Below are 19,733 nucleotides of genomic sequence, written 5' to 3'. Positions count from 1 at the left end.
ACGCAACTGAAAGTAACGGAAGAGAGCATGTCTGGGGAGGCCAAATTCTGCTCGCAAGGTGTTAAAGTCTTTAAAGGAGCCATCATCATATAACTGCGTTATATATTTAATTCCATGTGTATGCCAGAAAATGATATCAGGGATTGTTTGGAGTTCAGGGAGATTAGGGTTTCCCCAGAGAGGAGAGCTGTGAGAGATGTATGACAATGGCTCACCCAGGAGCTTACGAGCTCTTCTGTAGGATCTGATGGTATTGTGTATAAGAGCTGTTCCCTCAGACCCTGCCGATACCTTGTATCTATAAACCGCGCTGCAAAGAGATTCATAAGAGCCTGCTATATCTGCCTCAGTTGCCAGGGTGGCATTTGATCTGTCATTACTGAGCCAGCTTTGAATGGGGGTTACCTGAGCCGCCAAGTGATAGATGAAGAAATTAGGTAGGGCTAGACCTCCTAGAGCTGGGGGAAGTTGTAATGTGGCCAAGGCGATGCGTGGTGAGGTGCCAGACCAGATGAAGGAGACTATCATGGAATTTATACGTTTGAAGATGGATTGCTGTATCCATATTGGGGACATTTGCATAATATAAAGAATTTTCGGGGCAATTACCATTTTGATAATGCATATCCTGCCACATAGGTTTAAGGGTAAGGCGGACCATTTACGCAGCCTTGTCTCCACCTGAGTTAGTGTTGGGACAAGGTTTGTCTCTAGGAATGAGGAAATGTGTCGTTTCACCCATACCCCAAGGTATTTAAATTCTTCAGTTATCTGTAAATGAGATGATTTAGTAATTATTTGGGGGTCAATAGTGTCCAGTGGGAATAAGATTGACTTGGACCAGTTAATCGAGAGTCCCGAGATCTTATGGAATACTTCATATATGTTTAGTGTAGCCTCCAGTGAGGGACCCGGATCTGCCAAATATACTAGCATATCATCAGCATATAAAGATATGCGTTCCTGAATCTTATTTATTATAAGGCCTTGTATTATAGGGCTGTTGCGTATGGCTTGTGCAAGAGGCTCGATGGCAATGGCGAAAAGGAGAGGGGATAATGGGCAGCCCTGTCTTGTGCCTCTAGCAATGGGGAAAAGGGGGGAGATTAAAGAATTAATGCGTATTTTGGCTTGGGGTTTGTCATATAGAATCTGAAACCATTTCCGAAAAACAGGGCCGAAACCAAAGGATTTCAGAACTACCCTCACATATGGCCATTCAATAGAGTCGAACGCTTTATTGGCGTCGAGAGATAGGATCACTCTTGTGCCAGTATTTTTATGAGGGTACTGCAAGTTGGAAAACAGTCTTCTAATGTTCATCCTGGTGGAGCGACCGGGGATGAAGCCAGTTTGATCTGGGTGAATAATGGAGGAGATACAATCGTTTAGCCTGGTAGCCAGGATTTTGGTGAGGATTTTTATATCAGTGTTGATAAGTGATATTGGGCGATAAGAGTCGCATAAGGTGGGATCTTTGTTGGGTTTTAAAATTAAAGTGATAAGAGCTTCATACATTGTGCCGGGGAGGGATCCAGTATTAAATATATGTTGAAATAAAGATGTTAGATGGGGGACCATAAGTGTTTTGTTTTTTGCATACCACTCAATTGGTATGCCATCTGGGCCTGGTGCTTTATTGTGTTTAAAGGAGGAGATAGTTGTACTAATTTCATGAGCTGTAATGGGGGCATCTAAACCTTTGATCGCTTCTTCGGAAAGGGTTGGCAGATCCAGGTTCCCCAAAAATTCCTCGATTTCCCCATCCACCTCACCAAGCTTGGTGGAGTACAAGTCTGCGTAAAACCTAGTGAAGGTGTTAGCAATGTCTATCGACCTATCGCATAAGTGCCCGGAGGGGGTTTTTATGCTCGGTATTGCCATGGAGTCTGTGGAGGACCTCAAGAGGTATGTTAGTAGTTTACTGCATTTGTTCCCAAATTCGAAGAAACGTTGGTATTGAATAATATCCCTACGTTTGGTTCGTTGTAGGTTTATTAGCTCTAGTTTTCTTCGCTCCAACTGCCACTGCACATAGGTACCGTCAGAGGGGTTGGAGATTAAATTAGCCTGAGCTTCAGCGGAGGCCTTCTCGTGATACTCCTGCAGCGCGGTTTCATTTTGCCTAATTCGTGAAAGGGCGGCCCTAAAGCATCCCCTGAGTACAGCCTTGCCTGCATCCCAGCAGACATGCTCTCCAACCGTACCCTTGTTAATATGCCAAAATTCCTCCATACCTTTTTGGCAGTCATGTAAGACCATCTCATCCTCCAGCCAGGCTGGGTTCATTCGCCATAGTGTCTGAGAGGTCAGGGCGGGCAACCTTAGCTTGCACATTAAGGGGGCATGATCTGATATGCCATGCGGTAGATAAGTAATGGAGTCGACTAGTGTGAGTATGTCGGAGGAGCCGAGACACAAATCAATTCTGGACATAGTTTTGTGAGAATCTGAGAAACAGGAGAAAACCCGGGAGTCAGGAAATTTCCATCTCCAGATGTCATATAGATTGTATGTGTCTAACCAATTAAGTAGCGCTGTTGAGGATTTCCCTCCCAACTTCAGTCTATCTTTGATGGGGTCTATGACTGCGTTAAAATCCCCCAATATAATCAGGGGACCATCCAGTAAAGGATGTATTTTTGTCATTAATGCATTTAATACAGATATGTCAAAGGGAGGGGGTACATAGATAGAGGCAATTAGTAAAGGGCGTCCCTCTAGCAAGCATTTGAGTATAACATAGTTCCCTTTAGGGTCCACCCTGACCTCTGAGACAACACCCGGGAAGGTTTTGGCTACCAGTATGGCCGTGCCCCTTGAGAAGGAGGAATAATGTGCCAGGTGATACTTAGCTATCCAGGGTTTCTTAAGGAGGAAGGCTCTGGCCCCTAGTAAGTGCGTTTCCTGTAGGCATATTATTTGAGGGGCCAGCTTACGTAGATGATTAAATATCAATTGGCGCTTAATTGAATTGTTCATCCCCCTAACATTCCAGGAGAGTATTGGAATCAGGGCCATGGATCACGTTCTATAGACCTGAGAGATGGGCTCGTGTATTGCTATGAGCGGGAGGTTATCTTGTACAGACTGCTGGATTAACATAAGAAAAGTGAGAAACAGAAAATAGAAAAAAGAAAGAGAACAAAACATAACATAAACCCCTATGAGAATGACCTACAACTAAGGTCACCCTCAAGAAAGTAACACCCTGCTCGCTGTCTAAAACTTACAGAGAACCTTATACCCTAAACTAGTTGAAGGTGATGAGCAATAAAAAGGACGGCTGTGTCCGACTCACCACCTGGAGTTACATAGTGCTTCCATATATTAGGCAGATAAACCCACCTAATTCTGGTCATATTAGGGGAATAGCTAAGACAGTTGAACTATCAGGTATAAACATTATATCTGTTGCTGTGAATATACATTCCAATCTTTTAACAACATTCACAAGGCTTTAAGTTATTATACGTATGCATAGTAAGTAGAACAATTGCCCGAGAGGGGCTATTTTGCATACAAGTGTATTGCAGTATTAAAGAAAAACGATCACTCAGTGAGCAGTGAAAAAAATCCCACAACAGAAGGTCAGATTCCAAAACGTACCAGTAGATGTCACTGTTTAACAACTAATGTCTGGGTGAACATATAAAGCTGAGTACCATAATAAAAGTCTATGGGCAGCCTGTAAGGAAAAAGTTATATGTATATATATATATAGCCATATAAAATTGCTAACGTTAACCCATTATTCAAAGGTGGAAGAGAAGTATTAGTAATATGTTGAACAAAATAGAAAATTAAGTACAGGTTTGGATCATTTAAGCCTCTCGTGTTTGGATGCCAGGGAGGCTTCTTATGGAGGTATCAGTGTTGCCGCATGTGTCAGAGTCATAGTTCAGCGTTTGGGTTTAGCAGGGAGCGCTGGGATCGGAATGCCCTGACCTTCCATCCACGAGACTGCTTCGGCTGGTGTGGTAAAGAAGAGGGCCTTGCCGTTATAAAGTATCTTCAGTTTGGCTGGAAACAACATGCTATATTCAATCTGTCTGTTTCTGAGGCCTGTTTTAACTGCTTGATATGTGGCCCGCAGCTATTGTACTTCAGCAGAGAAATCTTGGTATATGGAGATCCTGTTGCCATTGTATTCCATCTGAGGGGTTAATCTGGCTTTCCGAAGGATTTCGGATTTATCTCTGAAATTCAGGAACTTTGCAATTAGAGGTCTTGGGGGCTTCCCAGGTGTTGGGGCACCGCCCGGTATCCTGTGAGCTCTTTCTATGGAGAAGGTGTGTGAGAGCGTCATATTAGGAATGGTAGTTTTCAGCCAGTGTTCTAGAAAGTTCTCTGGAGCTGACCCCTCTGTTTTTTCAGGGAATCCTACAAAGCGTAAGTTAGAACGCCGTGATCTGTTCTCTAGATCATCTAACTTTAGGCCATGTATGGCAGAGGTTTTGCTGATATCAGAATGTGCTGCTTGTATGGGTTTCATGGCATCCTCTATATCACTTATTCTCCTGTCTGATTCTGCAGCTCTTTCCCTGAGTTTTCTGACATCATCCTTTACAAGAGAGAGATCAGAATGTACAGTGTCTAATTTGGCTGTAAGGTTTAGATGGAGTGATTTAATAGCTTCCAAGAGTTCAGCCCTGGTAGGTTCCCTCTCCCCTTTATCTGAGTCCCCATCACTGAAGGCCTGGTCACGTTTCTTTTTCCTGCAGGATTCCCCCTTGTGTAGTTTGGGGCTGGGGCATCTACTCACTGTTTGGCTGCTGGTTTGCTGCGTTTCTTCCCCATGTTCCATGTCTGATTCCCCTTCAGACCCAGAGCTGGCTTGTGTGTTCGCAGGCTGGCTGGCTGGGTGCAGTGGAGCGGCGCTGCCGCCATCTTGGCTGGCTCCATGCGCAAATCTGGCCAGCTTCTCTGCCGCTTCCTGCGCTTTTGAGAGGCCGGTTTTTGGCATGTGGGGTATCGGCGGGGAGCTGCTGTGTTCCGCCATCAGGGGAGAGTGGTTGCGTGGTGGTCGGGATGGAGTGGAAGCCAGGATGCCTCAGGATCGGTGGTGAGTTGGAGGAGCCGCGGAAACACGCGTCCTCACTCCTTCAAAGCCGGCCACGCCCCCCCGCTTTGATTGGCTTTACTAAAAATAATGTTTTTTTAATAAAGGAACCCTGAGCAGTGCAGAAAAAAAATAAATCAGAACTAACCTAGGGCTTCCTCCAGCCCCCCGTAACCCTCAAGGTCCCCCAGCATGCTCCTTGTTCCTTTCCTGGTCCCGCTTTGGTAATCTAGTGACTTTGGCTGAAGTCATGCGTGTGCGCCCCCATCGCGTACACATTGTGTCATCATGCTGCGCGGTTCTCTAAAGACTGACCTCACCACGACAGATGTGAGTATGCGATGGGTGTGTGCTGGGGGCGCGCCTGCACAACTTCAGCCAAATTCACCAGATTACCGGCGCCTCCAGCAAAACCAAGAAAGGGACAAGGAGGATGCTAGGGGACCTTGCGGGCTAAGGGGGGCTGGAGGAAGCCCCAGGAAAGTCCTGATTTCCATTTTTCTGAACTTCTCAGGGTCCCTTTAAAATTATGGCTATATCTCTCTGTAGACAAACCTGGAACATGCCCACCACTGACCATGGCCTGCACTGTGAAGACCACCAACAACTGTACCAAGGATATTGACTGTCCTGAAAATCAGAAGTGCTGCAACCGATGTGGGATGAAGTGCACACCACCAATACCGGGTAAAAACATTGTACTTTAAGTCTCTAATTATAAATAGAATATGACACCTTTACAGAACTTTAGTGCTGTCTGAATGGGCCAGTTCACCAGCGATATTTACCCCTGTCTGTCAGGAGAAGAGCAGTATTATCAACAACTTGGATCCCTTCCCCTACCTTACCCTCCCCTCTCTCTCTCCACCCCCCACCTTCCTTTCTCTACCTTATTTACTCCTCTGTTCCTTGCTTCCCACTCCCTTCCTTACTCTGCTTTTCCCTCCCCACTCTGTAGAAACATTACCCTACGTTACTCTACCTTCCCCTCCCCTCTCCGTTCAAACATTACCCTACCTTTTTCTACCTTATTTTTGTACAACAGGAGGAAATGGCAGCACTTTCAAATATAGGCTACAACTGAATAGACCAGCTGCATAGAGCCCACACATGGGCAACTTACACAACTTGCATTCCAAACAGAGCAAAGGTGGACGTTGGCTTCAAAAACAGCCTGTGCACAGATTGTTCAATACTAGACTCCTCCACGACGAGGACGTGCCCTCTTGGAAGAGACCTAACACTAACTGACAATTAAACCTAATTAAAACCTGGGGCTGCTAGCCCATAAATGGTCTACACATGTTTTGTCCGAAGAACTTACTCTACCTCTACTTTTCTTCTTACCCTCCCCTCTCTTTCCCTTGCTTCCCCTCCCCTGCCTTTGCCATATTTCCCCGTCTTTTTTTTCATTCTAATTCCCTACCTTACTCTCCCTACCTTCTTCTCCACTTCACTCACTCTTCTTTCATTATCCTCCTCCCTCTTTCTCTTCCTTCCCATTCTCTACCTTCCACTCCGATCTCTTTCCCTCACCTCCCTTACGTTCCTGGACCCCCCCCCCCAATCCTTCTTTCTTTCTTTCTTTTTCTTCCTCCTCCTCTGCCTCCTCCTCTCATCTTCTATCCTCTTCTCTTCTACCTTCCCACCCCCTCCCCTTTATTAACCTACTGTAACGATCCGCTCAGCTGCCTGCGCAGGCAGGCAGCCTTTTGATCATTATTCAGGTCTGCATGCTGCAGGACTCTGGAAAGTAGACCTTCTGTCAGTTTTGCAGCTTGTGCTTGCTGAGGAATTTGCATACGTTGTCATGCAAATTGCCTGGCCACATTCATTGGAGGCGTGTACTATAAGTAGTATGTGTGTCCCACAATGCTTCGCTGCTCATAGAGGTTTGTTCCTGCTGGACTCACCTGGAGTGTCAGCCACTGCTATCTTAGTATAGTTAATTCTTGGGGAGTGCTCCTTGCATTCCTAGTTAGTGCAGTCAGTTTGTGTATAATCTGTACTGCCTATTCTGTCCTGTCTTGTCTGTCGCGATTGCGCTGTCACCAGCGGCGGTTGATAGCGAATCGCTCTGTCTTGTTTGGATCGCACTAGCCTCTAGCGGTAGCGGCTGTGGATCCTTCTGATCTAGTTCCTGGAGTGTAAGCTGGAGCAGCGGTTGCTACCGGCTACCTCATCTGATCTGTCTTGTTTAGATCGCACTAGCCGCTAGCGTTAGCGGCTGTGGATCTTTCTGATCTGTGTTCCTGCTTGGATCACACTTGCTCTGGCGGAAGAGCGGTGGATCCTTTCTGCCTAGTTCCTGTTTCTCGTTTGTCTGTCTTGTCTGATACGGGCGCTTGCTGTAGGCTCGGTGAGGTAACCGTTAAGCAAGCGTTCACGTTCTTTGTTTCGTGTTTGTCTGTTGATGGTTAGTTAGGCGTGCTTGTCTCTATTGTGCTTATCACGTGGAGACCGCGCATAACCGCGTGCACTGTTGCGAATGAGTGCGGTGTTCGCGGTTAGCTAGCGTTTATTATTTTCCGTATATTCTCATTGTATTATTTGCTGTGCCTTTGCTACCCTCGTATTCTATTCTGATCTGCCTTGTGTCACGTCTGGCGATCGCACCTCTCGCGATCGCGTTCCTATTTCATATCTGCTGTTGTGTATGCGCGGTCGCGGGGTGGCGACTAGATTGGCGCACACACATACAATCTGTCCCTTTGCTCGTTCTCATTCGCAATCGCCTCTCTTGCGATTGCGTTCTGCGCTTCGTACAAATTCCTGTCTGACATTTGTGGAGGTGCAGAGGATTGGTTCCTCTGCACTCCCCAGCGCCATCTGCCGACAGGAATTTTCCCTCTACTGGTGCTTGCACCAAAAGCTGGGTTCTAGTATCTTGACACGCTTGTGGAGGACCTCCGCAGTGTCAGCGCACATCTTTGTGCGCTGAACACGGAGATATCCCACAATCGTTACTTTATGAGCAGCCCAACCCAAAACCCCAGTGTAGAGGGAATTTCTGATTTGTACGATTTTGCTGAGTATGGTTCCTGTGTCTTTAAGAGTTTCAAAATATTAAATTCAGAGACGAAAGAGGATTTTCTCTCTGAATGCGTAAAATTTTGTCTGAATCCTACTTTTCAAATTACTGATCCGTCCACGTCTGCTCTCCAATTAGCTTATGTGCTTTTGAAAGATGATCTGTTTGTATGGGCTCATGAAATCTTGCAAGACAATTCTTGGAATGATAATCTATATCAGTTTCTTACATTTACATTCTCCTACTGGTTTGAGTTGCCTTGCTTGCCACCTGCCCTGTATGAGTGTGTAGTTGCTAATGAGTCAGCTGCTCTACCTACTTCATGCAAAACCATTCAGTTTGTAAGTGAATGCAGTAACTATTCCCCTGTGTCTAAACAGCAGCCACCTAAAGCAGCAAGGACTAAAAGCAGGAAAAAAAGGAAGACTTCTCAGCTGAAAAATCCGTTGCCCATAGCAACTACAAATAAAAAAATTGTTTCTGTAAAGTCTGAAATTTCTCAGTCTCAGGTTTCATTACCCCAAGAAAGGGCATTTGTGGATCCTTTGATAGGCAGAATTATTTTCTATATTAAAGGAGTGAGAAAGTCTTTGCATGTTCCTGACCCCAACACTTATGAGGGTTTCTTGGAAACCGAGTTGTTTGAACCCCCATTTGCTCCATGGGATATTGGAGCATTAATTGAGGAGTTCGAGATTGATTGGAAGGCGTTTTGCGATTTTTACATCGCAAAAAGCGCAGAGATTCTTTATGCTTGTCTTGATTCGGTGTACGCTTTGATTGACTCTGATGAGTGTGATGAATGTTTTGTGAATCCAGTGACTTATGTGTGGCAGACGATTTTGGATGAATTGCACACACACCAATCAATTGACTTCAATAAAGAGACATCGTTATCGGATGATTGTTCCTGCCTTTCTGGGGTAAAGCATGTGAGTCTAGATATTGTGCGACCTGACATGAATGGGTGCACTACTGTGGTTGATTCTTGTGCGAATCTTGAAAGATTCTCTCCTGATTGCGTGAAGTTTGAATCTATGCGATGTAATGCCTGTTTCTCAGATGTTCCTGCAGATTGTGATCAACATGAATGTGCCAGTTTTCTCAAAGATATGTGGGATCCCTTGTCATCTAAGAACAGATCTTTAAGATCTTCCATCTATGATCCTGCTATGGGAAAAATTCCTAAACTATGCAGCATCAAAAGTGAAATTAATATGCCTAATAAAGTTTATTCTGTTGATGTCGCTATTTCTTCTGCAGATGAGTCTCTGTCTCACCCTGTTCACACCTGTAAGGGCCCGTTGCCTGGGGACAATTGCTCCAGTGTTTCGACCCTAGATGCCTTGCAGTCTGCTCCGCAGATCGCGGAGATTTGCGCTATGGAAGCGTCAGTTTCACAACCTAAAGCGATCTTGGATTCGCAGGTTTTGCGTTCTGGCTCCTCGGATTTGACATTGTTAGCCGAATCTAAGAGTGAGACAGCGCTTCGGGTTTGCGAATCTGACTCTGAAACATCTCTGCTGGGTCCAGAGAAAGTTTCTCTGAGCCTGCCCTGTACCATGAATAACAATATGATGTCCAATCACACTGACATTTGTGAGTCCCTTTCTTGTTCTGAGGAAAGTGCTGATTCTGCACCCTGTACTCTGGATGAGTTAAGATGGCCTTGTTTAGAGTCTCCTGCAGTGTCCCTAGAGGCTCGTCTAGGTATTGCCACTATACTCACCTGTTTTTCTGCAGTTTTGGAGTTACAAGCTAGTTTGACTGCCACACAGAATTCTGGGTACAGTGAGAATGAATTTAGGGAGTCAGTGTGTGTTCCAGTAAATATACCTGTACATTCCCCTCATGATGATGAGATCCAGTCTCAGGTTATGGTGGAACCATTCCTGGGACATCTGCCCTGTCCACAAAATAAAGTTCCAGTTTTGCCCTGTAACATGGATAGTTCAGAATCCTTCCGAGAAAACTTGAAAAAAGATGTTCTGGAGGTCTCCGAGTTCCTCCCAAAGGGTGCAGAACTTGTAGGAGATGTCTCCTGCCCCCCAAGTCCTTCTGAGGTGTTACCCTCTTCCGTAGGCATTGCTGCCTTGCTGGCTACCTTTTCAGCTCTGATGGAGCTTCACTCATATGTAGTCAATGATGATATTATTGTCACAGAAATTTCTGAATTTGTATCCGAGTCTTCTTGTGAAAGTCCAGTGCCTGTGACCTCCACTCATGATGATTCTCTGTCCGGTACTGGTTTTGGTCTTGTCGTGCCGGACTCTGAGGCTGGCAGTTCCCCGACATGTACTGAGGTTTCTCCTGTGCTGGTGTACCCCAGTGTGCTCTGTGACCCAGAAAGCCCAAGTGTGCCTCGGTTACCAGCGTACTCAGATGCTTCCTCGGTGGAGACATGCTCTGATTTAGCCTGCCTGCTTGCATGCCCAGAAGTGGTCCCTGAAAGTCTTGATCTTGATGGGTGTCCTCGTAATTCTGAATCCGGAATTGTCATTGGTTCCATGGGGGTTCTTGGTAATTCTCCATGTGAGCCTGGTGATTGTTCTGCCCTCTTGGGATCTCTGTGGAGCTTCAAAAGGTTCTGGGAGATTCCGGGAGAGATTTTGCTTGGTCCCCTGGATAAGATCAATGGTGGCTTTTGTGTTGTAAGGGACACTTCGAACAGGTATTGTGGCAGGTTTGGTATTTTCGGACGCTCCTTGGAAGGTGGTGGGTATTGTCTGGAGGGTGTCGATGGCTTTTTCTCTGGTATCCACAGTCCTGATGGGTGTTACGCTAAGACTGGTAGTACTGATGGGCATGTTTCGGTGGCTTCTGTTTCCGATGAGGTCGGTTTCGGGTGGACTGACTCTGGAATTGGACCTTGTCGGGCTGCCCCGACCTTCATGAGTCTTCAGTTAGAGTTTTTTGGTAACACCAGTTTTGAAAGACGTCTGGAATTCGTCCCTAGAGGGGGGGGTACTGTAACGATCCGCTCAGCTGCCTGCGCAGGCAGGCAGCCTTTTGATCATTATTCAGGTCTGCATGCTGCAGGACTCTGGAAAGTAGACCTTCTGTCAGTTTTGCAGCTTGTGCTTGCTGAGGAATTTGCATACGTTGTCATGCAAATTGCCTGGCCACATTCATTGGAGGCGTGTACTATAAGTAGTATGTGTGTCCCACAATGCTTCGCTGCTCATAGAGGTTTGTTCCTGCTGGACTCACCTGGAGTGTCAGCCACTGCTATCTTAGTATAGTTAATTCTTGGGGAGTGCTCCTTGCATTCCTAGTTAGTGCAGTCAGTTTGTGTATAATCTGTACTGCCTATTCTGTCCTGTCTTGTCTGTCGCGATTGCGCTGTCACCAGCGGCGGTTGATAGCGAATCGCTCTGTCTTGTTTGGATCGCACTAGCCTCTAGCGGTAGCGGCTGTGGATCCTTCTGATCTAGTTCCTGGAGTGTAAGCTGGAGCAGCGGTTGCTACCGGCTACCTCATCTGATCTGTCTTGTTTAGATCGCACTAGCCGCTAGCGTTAGCGGCTGTGGATCTTTCTGATCTGTGTTCCTGCTTGGATCACACTTGCTCTGGCGGAAGAGCGGTGGATCCTTTCTGCCTAGTTCCTGTTTCTCGTTTGTCTGTCTTGTCTGATACGGGCGCTTGCTGTAGGCTCGGTGAGGTAACCGTTAAGCAAGCGTTCACGTTCTTTGTTTCGTGTTTGTCTGTTGATGGTTAGTTAGGCGTGCTTGTCTCTATTGTGCTTATCACGTGGAGACCGCGCATAACCGCGTGCACTGTTGCGAATGAGTGCGGTGTTCGCGGTTAGCTAGCGTTTATTATTTTCCGTATATTCTCATTGTATTATTTGCTGTGCCTTTGCTACCCTCGTATTCTATTCTGATCTGCCTTGTGTCACGTCTGGCGATCGCACCTCTCGCGATCGCGTTCCTATTTCATATCTGCTGTTGTGTATGCGCGGTCGCGGGGTGGCGACTAGATTGGCGCACACACATACAATCTGTCCCTTTGCTCGTTCTCATTCGCAATCGCCTCTCTTGCGATTGCGTTCTGCGCTTCGTACAAATTCCTGTCTGACATTTGTGGAGGTGCAGAGGATTGGTTCCTCTGCACTCCCCAGCGCCATCTGCCGACAGGAATTTTCCCTCTACTGGTGCTTGCACCAAAAGCTGGGTTCTAGTATCTTGACACGCTTGTGGAGGACCTCCGCAGTGTCAGCGCACATCTTTGTGCGCTGAACACGGAGATATCCCACAATCGTTACACCTACTCTTCCTTCATCACGCTGGCTCTCTCCCCTAACACCCCCTCCCATTTTTGGCTATATGCATACAAACAAAACTATGGGTTAGAATAAAAGTGGGCACTGATTTGCCAAATGATAGTTTACTATTCTTCATAAGAACGATCGGAAATGATCGTTTGGGACCACTAATGAGCAAAAATCTCCTAACCATTGATGGGATTGATCTGAAAATCAGATGTATTTAATTAATCTCATCTGATTGGCTAGGAAATATTTGTCCATTGGTGATCCCAAACAATCATTTCTGATCGTTCACACAAAGAATCGTTTGTAAATGATCTTTGGGAAACCTGTGTGGTTATTGGCCACCTTAACCATTTATGCTGCCTGGACATGATGTCACGTCCAGGTGGCTGCTGTAGCACTGCTGTGCACTCCCGCGCGTGCACGTGTTGCCCCCGTTAGCCCGAAGATCAATAAATGGGAACATAGTCCCTAGCTTCTTATCAGAAACCGCTGTCTTTCTGATAAAAAAAATAAAGTTTCCCATCCTCCTTATGCTTCCTGGAAGCAAGAGTGTTCACTTCCAGGACTAAATTTTTTTTTGAATGTGGCCAAATAGTAAAACTACATCTACATACATGTTTTAATGAAATAAATACACATTATTACATTTAATATTAACTGTTTACCTCCCACACCAAAAATGACCCAAATAAAATGTTTAATGATAAAAAAAATTGCAAAACAAAACATAAATAATAACCTAAGGGTGTGAACTTTTTTGATATGCATGTGAAGAGGGTATATTATGAATGTTTTTTAAATTATAAGCTTGTAAATAGTGATGGACGCAAAACTTAAAAAAATGCACCTTTATTTCCAAATAAAATATTGGCACCGTACGTTGTGATAGGGACATAATTTAAACAGTGTAATAACCGGGACGAATTTGCAAATAAAATACATAGGTTTTAAATTATGGTAGCATGTATTATTTTAAAGCTATAATGGCCGAAAACAGAGAAATATTGAATTTTTCCCATTTTTTTCTTAATATTCCTGTGAAAATGCATTAAGAAAAAAAAAATAATTCTTAGCAAAATGTACCACCCAAAGAAAGCCTAATTGTTGGCGGAATAAACAAGATATAGATCAATACATTGTGATAAGTAGTGATAAAGTTATTGGCGAATAGATGGGAGGTGAAAATTGCTCTGATGCATAAGGTGAAAAATCCCCACGGGCTGAAATGTTTAAAGAGACTCAGAGACGAGTTACAGTAAAGCTCTGATACTTACCCGGGGTTTCCTCCCGCCCCATAAACATGTCTAAGTCCCACGCCGTCCTCCCGCGGTCTGGCGGTCAGTTGCGGTGAGCTCCGTTATCAGCGTCAGGGACGTCACTCCGGGTCTAATGTGCATGTGCAGGAGGTCTGTGCATGCACAGTAGACCCTGACTGGCATCAACTGAGGCTGGTAACGGAGATCACCGCGGCTGAGGGGCAGACCGCGTGGGACAGCGTGGGACTTAGACATGTTTATGGGGTGGGAGGAAGCCCCGGGTAATTATCAGAGCTGTACTGTAACTCGTCTCTGAGTCTCTTTAAGTCCGATTAAGCAAAATGTTGTCATAGAGAGAAAATTGATTGCTTTTGGAAAGTATTCTTTCAATGTTTTCTGAGCAGAGGCAGGTTGTGGCATCTCACTTGTACATCATCCTCACCAAACACCAGGGGTGGAAAGAAAGCGGGAGGAGGGGGGGGGGTTCAGTATGTATTGGAGGGAATGCAAGATGTTATGACACCCCACAGCTCTCCGCCCCCTGATATTGTAGCGGCCGCTCCCCCCAGCAGTAACATCTCATTGTCGATAGCTTGGAGACTGAATCGGTTTCATAACTGAAGTCCTTCCTCCTAGATCTCATCTCTAGATATTTCTTTCTTGCAGATCTCAAGCTTCTTTCAGTCTGCCCGGCATTCGATCCAGAAATCTGCTCAATCGTCAGACCTGGCAAACCGGAGTGCCATAATGATGGCAACTGTACCGGCAACAGGAAGTGCTGCTGCTCCAAGTGCGGCCTGCGATGTGTGGAACCGGAGAGAGGTAACCCCCGCTCAGGGCTGTCCCGCCCATAACTCCAGGTGATGTCACTTCCTCACTCCCGGCCGCCCGCCTCCTGCAGCAGGCTCATCGGAATCCCATTGCCTGTCCTGCTTGTAGACTTCAGATCTATGTGACCTGCCGCACCTCCCATAGCAGTGCGTATATCGGAGGTAGTTACTTCCTGATCTGCTGCTATGGGAGCCGCTGTCACACAGTTCCGAGGTCTGCAAGCAGGACAAGCGAGGGGGTTCCGGTGAGTCTGCCCTGCCGGAGGCAGCTGCCACTTGCTTCAAGAAGGTAAGCGGTGACCAGGGGAGGGGGGGAGGGCGATTGCAGTGGAACCACCTTGCTAACCTATACTGGGGCAACTATACTAACCACCTATACTGGGGGCAACTATACTAACTAATTATACTTGAGCAACTATACTACCTATCTATACTAGGGGCAACTACACTAACCACCTATACTGGGGCAACTACACTAACCACTTATACTGGGGCAACTACACTAACCACCTATACTGGGGCAACTACACTAACCACCTATACTGGGGCAACTACTACACTAACCACCTATACTGGGGCAACTACACTAACCACCTATACTGGGGCAACTATACTACCTATCTATACTGGGGGTAACTACACTAGCCACCTTATACTGGGGCAACTATACTAACCACCTATACTGGGGGCAACTATACTAACTAATTATACTTGAGCAACTATACTACCTATCTATACTAGGGGCAACTACACTAACCACCTATACTGGGGCAACTACACTAACCACCTATACTGGGGCAACTACACTAATCACCTATACTGGGGCAACTACACTAACCACCTATACTGGGGCAACTACACTAACCACCTATACTGGGGCAACTACACTAACCACCTATACTGGGGCAACTATACTACCTATCTATACTGGGGGCAACTACACTAACCACCTTATACTGGGGCAACTATACTACCTATCTATACTGGGGGCAACTATACTAACTAACTATACTGGGGCAACTATACTACTTATGTTTGGGCAACTATCCTGGCTACCTATACTGGGGGCAACAATATTGGCTTCCCATATTGGGGGCAACAATATTGGCTTCCTATACTGGGGGCAACTATACTAGCCACCTATACTGGAATAACAATACTGGCTACCTATATGGAAGCAACTATACCTGGCCACCCTATACAGGGGGCACTGGAATCTCTGTGGTGGATTGCATGATCTTTGTGTGATGGATCCTCTATGGTGGATTGTGGGATCTTTTTGCTATAACAGAGGGAAAATAAAGTGCGGCACTCCTATTCATATGTCCAGTGAAAGGGGAAAAAAAACAAGCAAAATCACTCTCACCGTTACCAGATCGGTCCTTGTTGCTATCCACTTGTAAGATGTGTGCTCCGCTGTATGGATAGGGATAGGAAATCAAATCATGGTAATGGAGAAGAGAAAAAGCGTGCACCTTCCATCTTGAAATATTCGTATCTTTTATTGCAGCAGTGAAGACAACATCATTGGACTCTATGTGGTAGTCAAAAGAATACTTAACATACCATTATGTAGAACGGTGGACTCAAGTGGAACGCAGCGTGACCAAGTGTCCCTGAGACACGAAACGGCCGTCGCTCTCCGCCATCCGCACCCGCCACCCACCTCCTCTACCTCCACCGTTCTACATAATGGTATGTTAAGTATTCTTTTGACTACCACATAGAGTCCAATGATGTTGTCTTCACTGCTGCAATAAAAGATACGAATATTTCAAGATGGAAGGTGCACGCTTTTTCTCTTCTCCATTACCATGATTGTGGGATCTTTGTGTAATGGATCCTCTATGGTGGATTGCGGGACCTTTGTGTGATGAATCCTTCGTGGTGAGTTACAGGATCTTTGTGTGATGGATCCTCTGTGGTGGATTGTGGGATCTTTTTGTGATAGATCCTCCATGGTGGGTTGTGGGATCTTTGTGTGATGGATCCTCTGTGGTGGGTTGCGGGATCTTTGTGTGATGGATCCTCCGTGGTGGATTAAGGGATCTTTGTGTGATGGATCCTCTGGGGTCTACATGAAAAGGGCGCCGGTAAAAAAGGGCGCCTGGTGGAGCCCATATATATACCAACTTCGGCTACAAAAAGGCGCCTGGTGTAGCCCATATAAACTTCAGCTACAAAAAAGACACTTGGTGTAGCCCATATAAAAACTTCGGCTACAAAAAAAACAAGGCGCCTGGTGTAGCCCATATAAAAACTTCGGCTACAAAAAAACTCCGGGATGTGTTAATTACTATTCCCCCTCCAGGCCGCCATGGATAGTGGGGGAGTGAAATAATTCGGCTTCCAGCGCTTGTAGCCCATATAAAAACTTCGGCTACAAAAAAAAGTCAATAATATGGGCTACAGAGGGGCACCTTACTGTAGCCGAAAAAAATATTGGCTACAAAGGGGAGCCCGCTTGTAGCTGAAAACCTTGTAGCCGAAAAAATATGGGCTACAAAGGGGAGCCCACTTGTAGCCTATATCAAAACTCGGGCGCCCTTTTCTACACCTTGTAGCCCATATTTCCAGAAATAACATTGATGTCTATGGCGGCGCCCTTTTCATACAGGCAGCTCGGGCGCCCTTTTCAACCGATCCCATCCTCTGTGGTGGATTGCATGATCTTTGTGTGATTGATCCTCTGTGGTGGATGGTGGGATCTTTGTGTGATTGATCCTCTGTGGTGGATGGTGGGATCTTTGTGTGATGGATCCTCCGTGGTGGATTGTGGGATCTTTGTGTGATAGATCCTCCATGGTGGGTTGTGGGATCTTTGTGTGATGGATCCTCTGTGGTGGGTTGCGGGATCTTTGTGTGATGGATCCTCTGTGGTGGGTTGCGGGATCTTTGTGTGATGGATCCTCCGTGGTGGATTAAGTGATCTTTGTGTGATGAATCCTCTGTGGTGGATTGCATGATCTTTGTGTGATGGATCCTCTGTGGTGGATGGTGGGATCTTTGTGTGATGGATTCTCTGTGATTGATTGTCAGATCTTTGTGTGATGGATCCTCGATGGTGGTTTGCGGGACCTTTGTGTGATGAATCCTTCGTGGTGGATTGTGGGATCTTTGTGTGATAGATCCTCCATGGTGGGTTGTGGGATCTTTGTGTGATGGATCCTCTGTGGTGGATTGTGGGATCTTTGTGTGATGGATCCTCTGTGGTGGGTTGTGGGATCTTTGTGTGATGGATCCTCTGTGGTGGATTGTGGAATCTTTGTGTGATGGATCCTCTGTGGTGGATTGTGGGATCTTTGTGTTTTTGGATCCTTTGTGGTGGATCGCGGGATCTTTGTGTGATGAATCCTCTGTGGTGGGTTACAGGATCTTTGTGTGATGGATTCTCTGTGGTGGATTGCGGGATCTTTGCGTGATGGATCCTCTGTGGTGAGTTGTGGGATCTTTGTGTGATGGATCCTCTGTGGTGGATTGTGGGATCTTTGTGTTTTTGGATCCTCTGTGGTGGATCGCGGGATCTTTGTGTGATGAATCCTCTGTGGTGGGTTACAGGATCTTTGTATGATGGATCCTCCGTGGTGGATTGCGGGATATTTGTTTGATGGCTCCTCTGTGGTGGGTTGCGGGATCTCTGTGTGATGTATCCTCTGTGGTGAATTGTGCCGTGACAATTAAAAATGGCGCACAGCGCCAGGGGAATGAAAAGGGCGCCTCATACACTTACATTATATAACGCTATTTAGCGTTATAAGTGTTAAAAAATGGCGCAGGCAGTGGACCTTACACTTATAACGCTAAATAGCGTTATAAGTGTTCACAAATGCAGAGGGAGGAGAGAGGCAGCGGGGCTCGGGGCAGAGAGAGGCAGCGGGGCTCGGGGCAGAGAGAGGCAGCGGGGCTCGGGGCAGAGAGAGGCAGCGGGGCTCGGGGCAGAGAGAGGCAGCGGGGCTCGGGGCAGAGAGAGGCAGCGGGGTCAGGGCTGAGAGAGGCAGCGGGGCTCGGGGCAGAGAGAGGCAGCGGGGGTCGGGTTAGGTCGGGGCAGAGAGAGGCAGCGGGGCACTGGAGGGCAAAGGCATCAGGGGTGGATGTGTGCAGAGACATACATTACCTTGTCCTGGGCAGCCGATCGCTCCTTCCCTCCGCTCCTGCACTGCTTCCATGTGTTTGCTGTAGTCCTGCAGCCGGCCAATCACCATATAGCTTCAGTCTCCGCATGGTGATTGGCCGGCTGCAGGACTACAGCAAACACATGGAAGCAGTGCAGGAGCGGAGGGAAGGAGCGATCGGCTGCCCAGGACAAGGTAATGTATGTCTCTGCACACATCCACCCCTGATGCCTTTGCCCTCCAGTGCCCCGCTGCCTCTCTCAGCCCAGACCCCCGCTGCCTCTCTCTCTCTGCCCAGACCCCCGCTGCCTCTCTCTGCCCAGACCCCCGCTGCCTCTCTCTGCCCCGAAGCAGGAAAATCTGGCGCATAGCTCCGCAGCTACTTTCTGGCGCGCCATTCAAATGTACTGAAAACGTAATATACCGTTTTCAGGTGGCATCGTTGCTGGATGGCTGCCTGTGGAGTGGGAGAGTGCATTGCCCGGCTGCCTGCGGTGGGGCGGGAGGAGGCAATAGCTGCCCGGGGAAAAGTGTAGCAGATGTGCGCAGGGAGTGGGGGCCAAGTCCCTCTCCCACCCTCTGTTCCTCACCTCGGGAGCCCCCTCCTTTTAATGATAGTCAGCGCAGCGGGAGATACAGCTGATCATCAATCACCTCCCCAGGCTCCGGTCTTCAGCAAACGTTAGAGCTGCACGTCTACGCTGTTTCTTCTCTCTGCAATGGCGATTACACTGGATCAGGAAGTAGTGTAATCAGCATTGCAGAGAGAAGAGGCAGCGTAGACCTGCAGCTCTAACGTTTGCTGAAGACCGGAGCCTGGGGAGGTGATTGATGATCAGCTGTATCTCCCGCTGCGCTGACTATCATTAAAAGGAGGGGGCTCCCGAGGTGAGGAACAGAGGGTGGGAGAGGGACTTGGCCCCCACTCCCTGCGCACATCTGCTACACTTTTCCCCGGGCAGCTATTGCCTCCTCCCGCCCCACCGCAGGCAGCCGGGCAATGCACTCTCCCACTCCACCACACCGGGAGTGGGAAATTACGTTTTAAACTCTAAAACGCTAAATAGCGTTTTAAGGGCATGCGCCATTTTTTCCAGGCGCCGCTTTTGACTGTATGCTCTCTGCCCAGACCCCCGCTGCCTCTCTCTGCCCAGACCCCCGCTGCCTCT

General features: G+C 47.1%; 1 protein-coding gene across 2 annotated transcripts in view; it reads left to right on the top strand.

Annotated features, from left to right (window-relative positions):
• The window catches only part of LOC137571118 (uncharacterized), a 209,164-nt gene that overhangs the window by 29,543 nt on the left and 159,888 nt on the right, over nucleotides 1-19,733 (top strand). For both annotated transcript variants that reach the window (XM_068279826.1, XM_068279824.1), the window contains exons 3-4: nucleotides 5,612-5,749; nucleotides 14,289-14,444. In XM_068279826.1, coding sequence (XP_068135927.1) covers nucleotides 5,612-5,749; nucleotides 14,289-14,444 — 294 coding nt within the window. The remainder of the gene's footprint in view (nucleotides 1-5,611; nucleotides 5,750-14,288; nucleotides 14,445-19,733) is intronic.

This window comes from Hyperolius riggenbachi, chromosome 4, assembly GCF_040937935.1.
Source record: "Hyperolius riggenbachi isolate aHypRig1 chromosome 4, aHypRig1.pri, whole genome shotgun sequence".
NCBI classification, from domain to species: domain Eukaryota; kingdom Metazoa; phylum Chordata; class Amphibia; order Anura; family Hyperoliidae; genus Hyperolius; species Hyperolius riggenbachi.
Note: the sequence above shows the minus strand (reverse complement) of the source record. Positions and strands in the feature narration are given on the sequence as shown.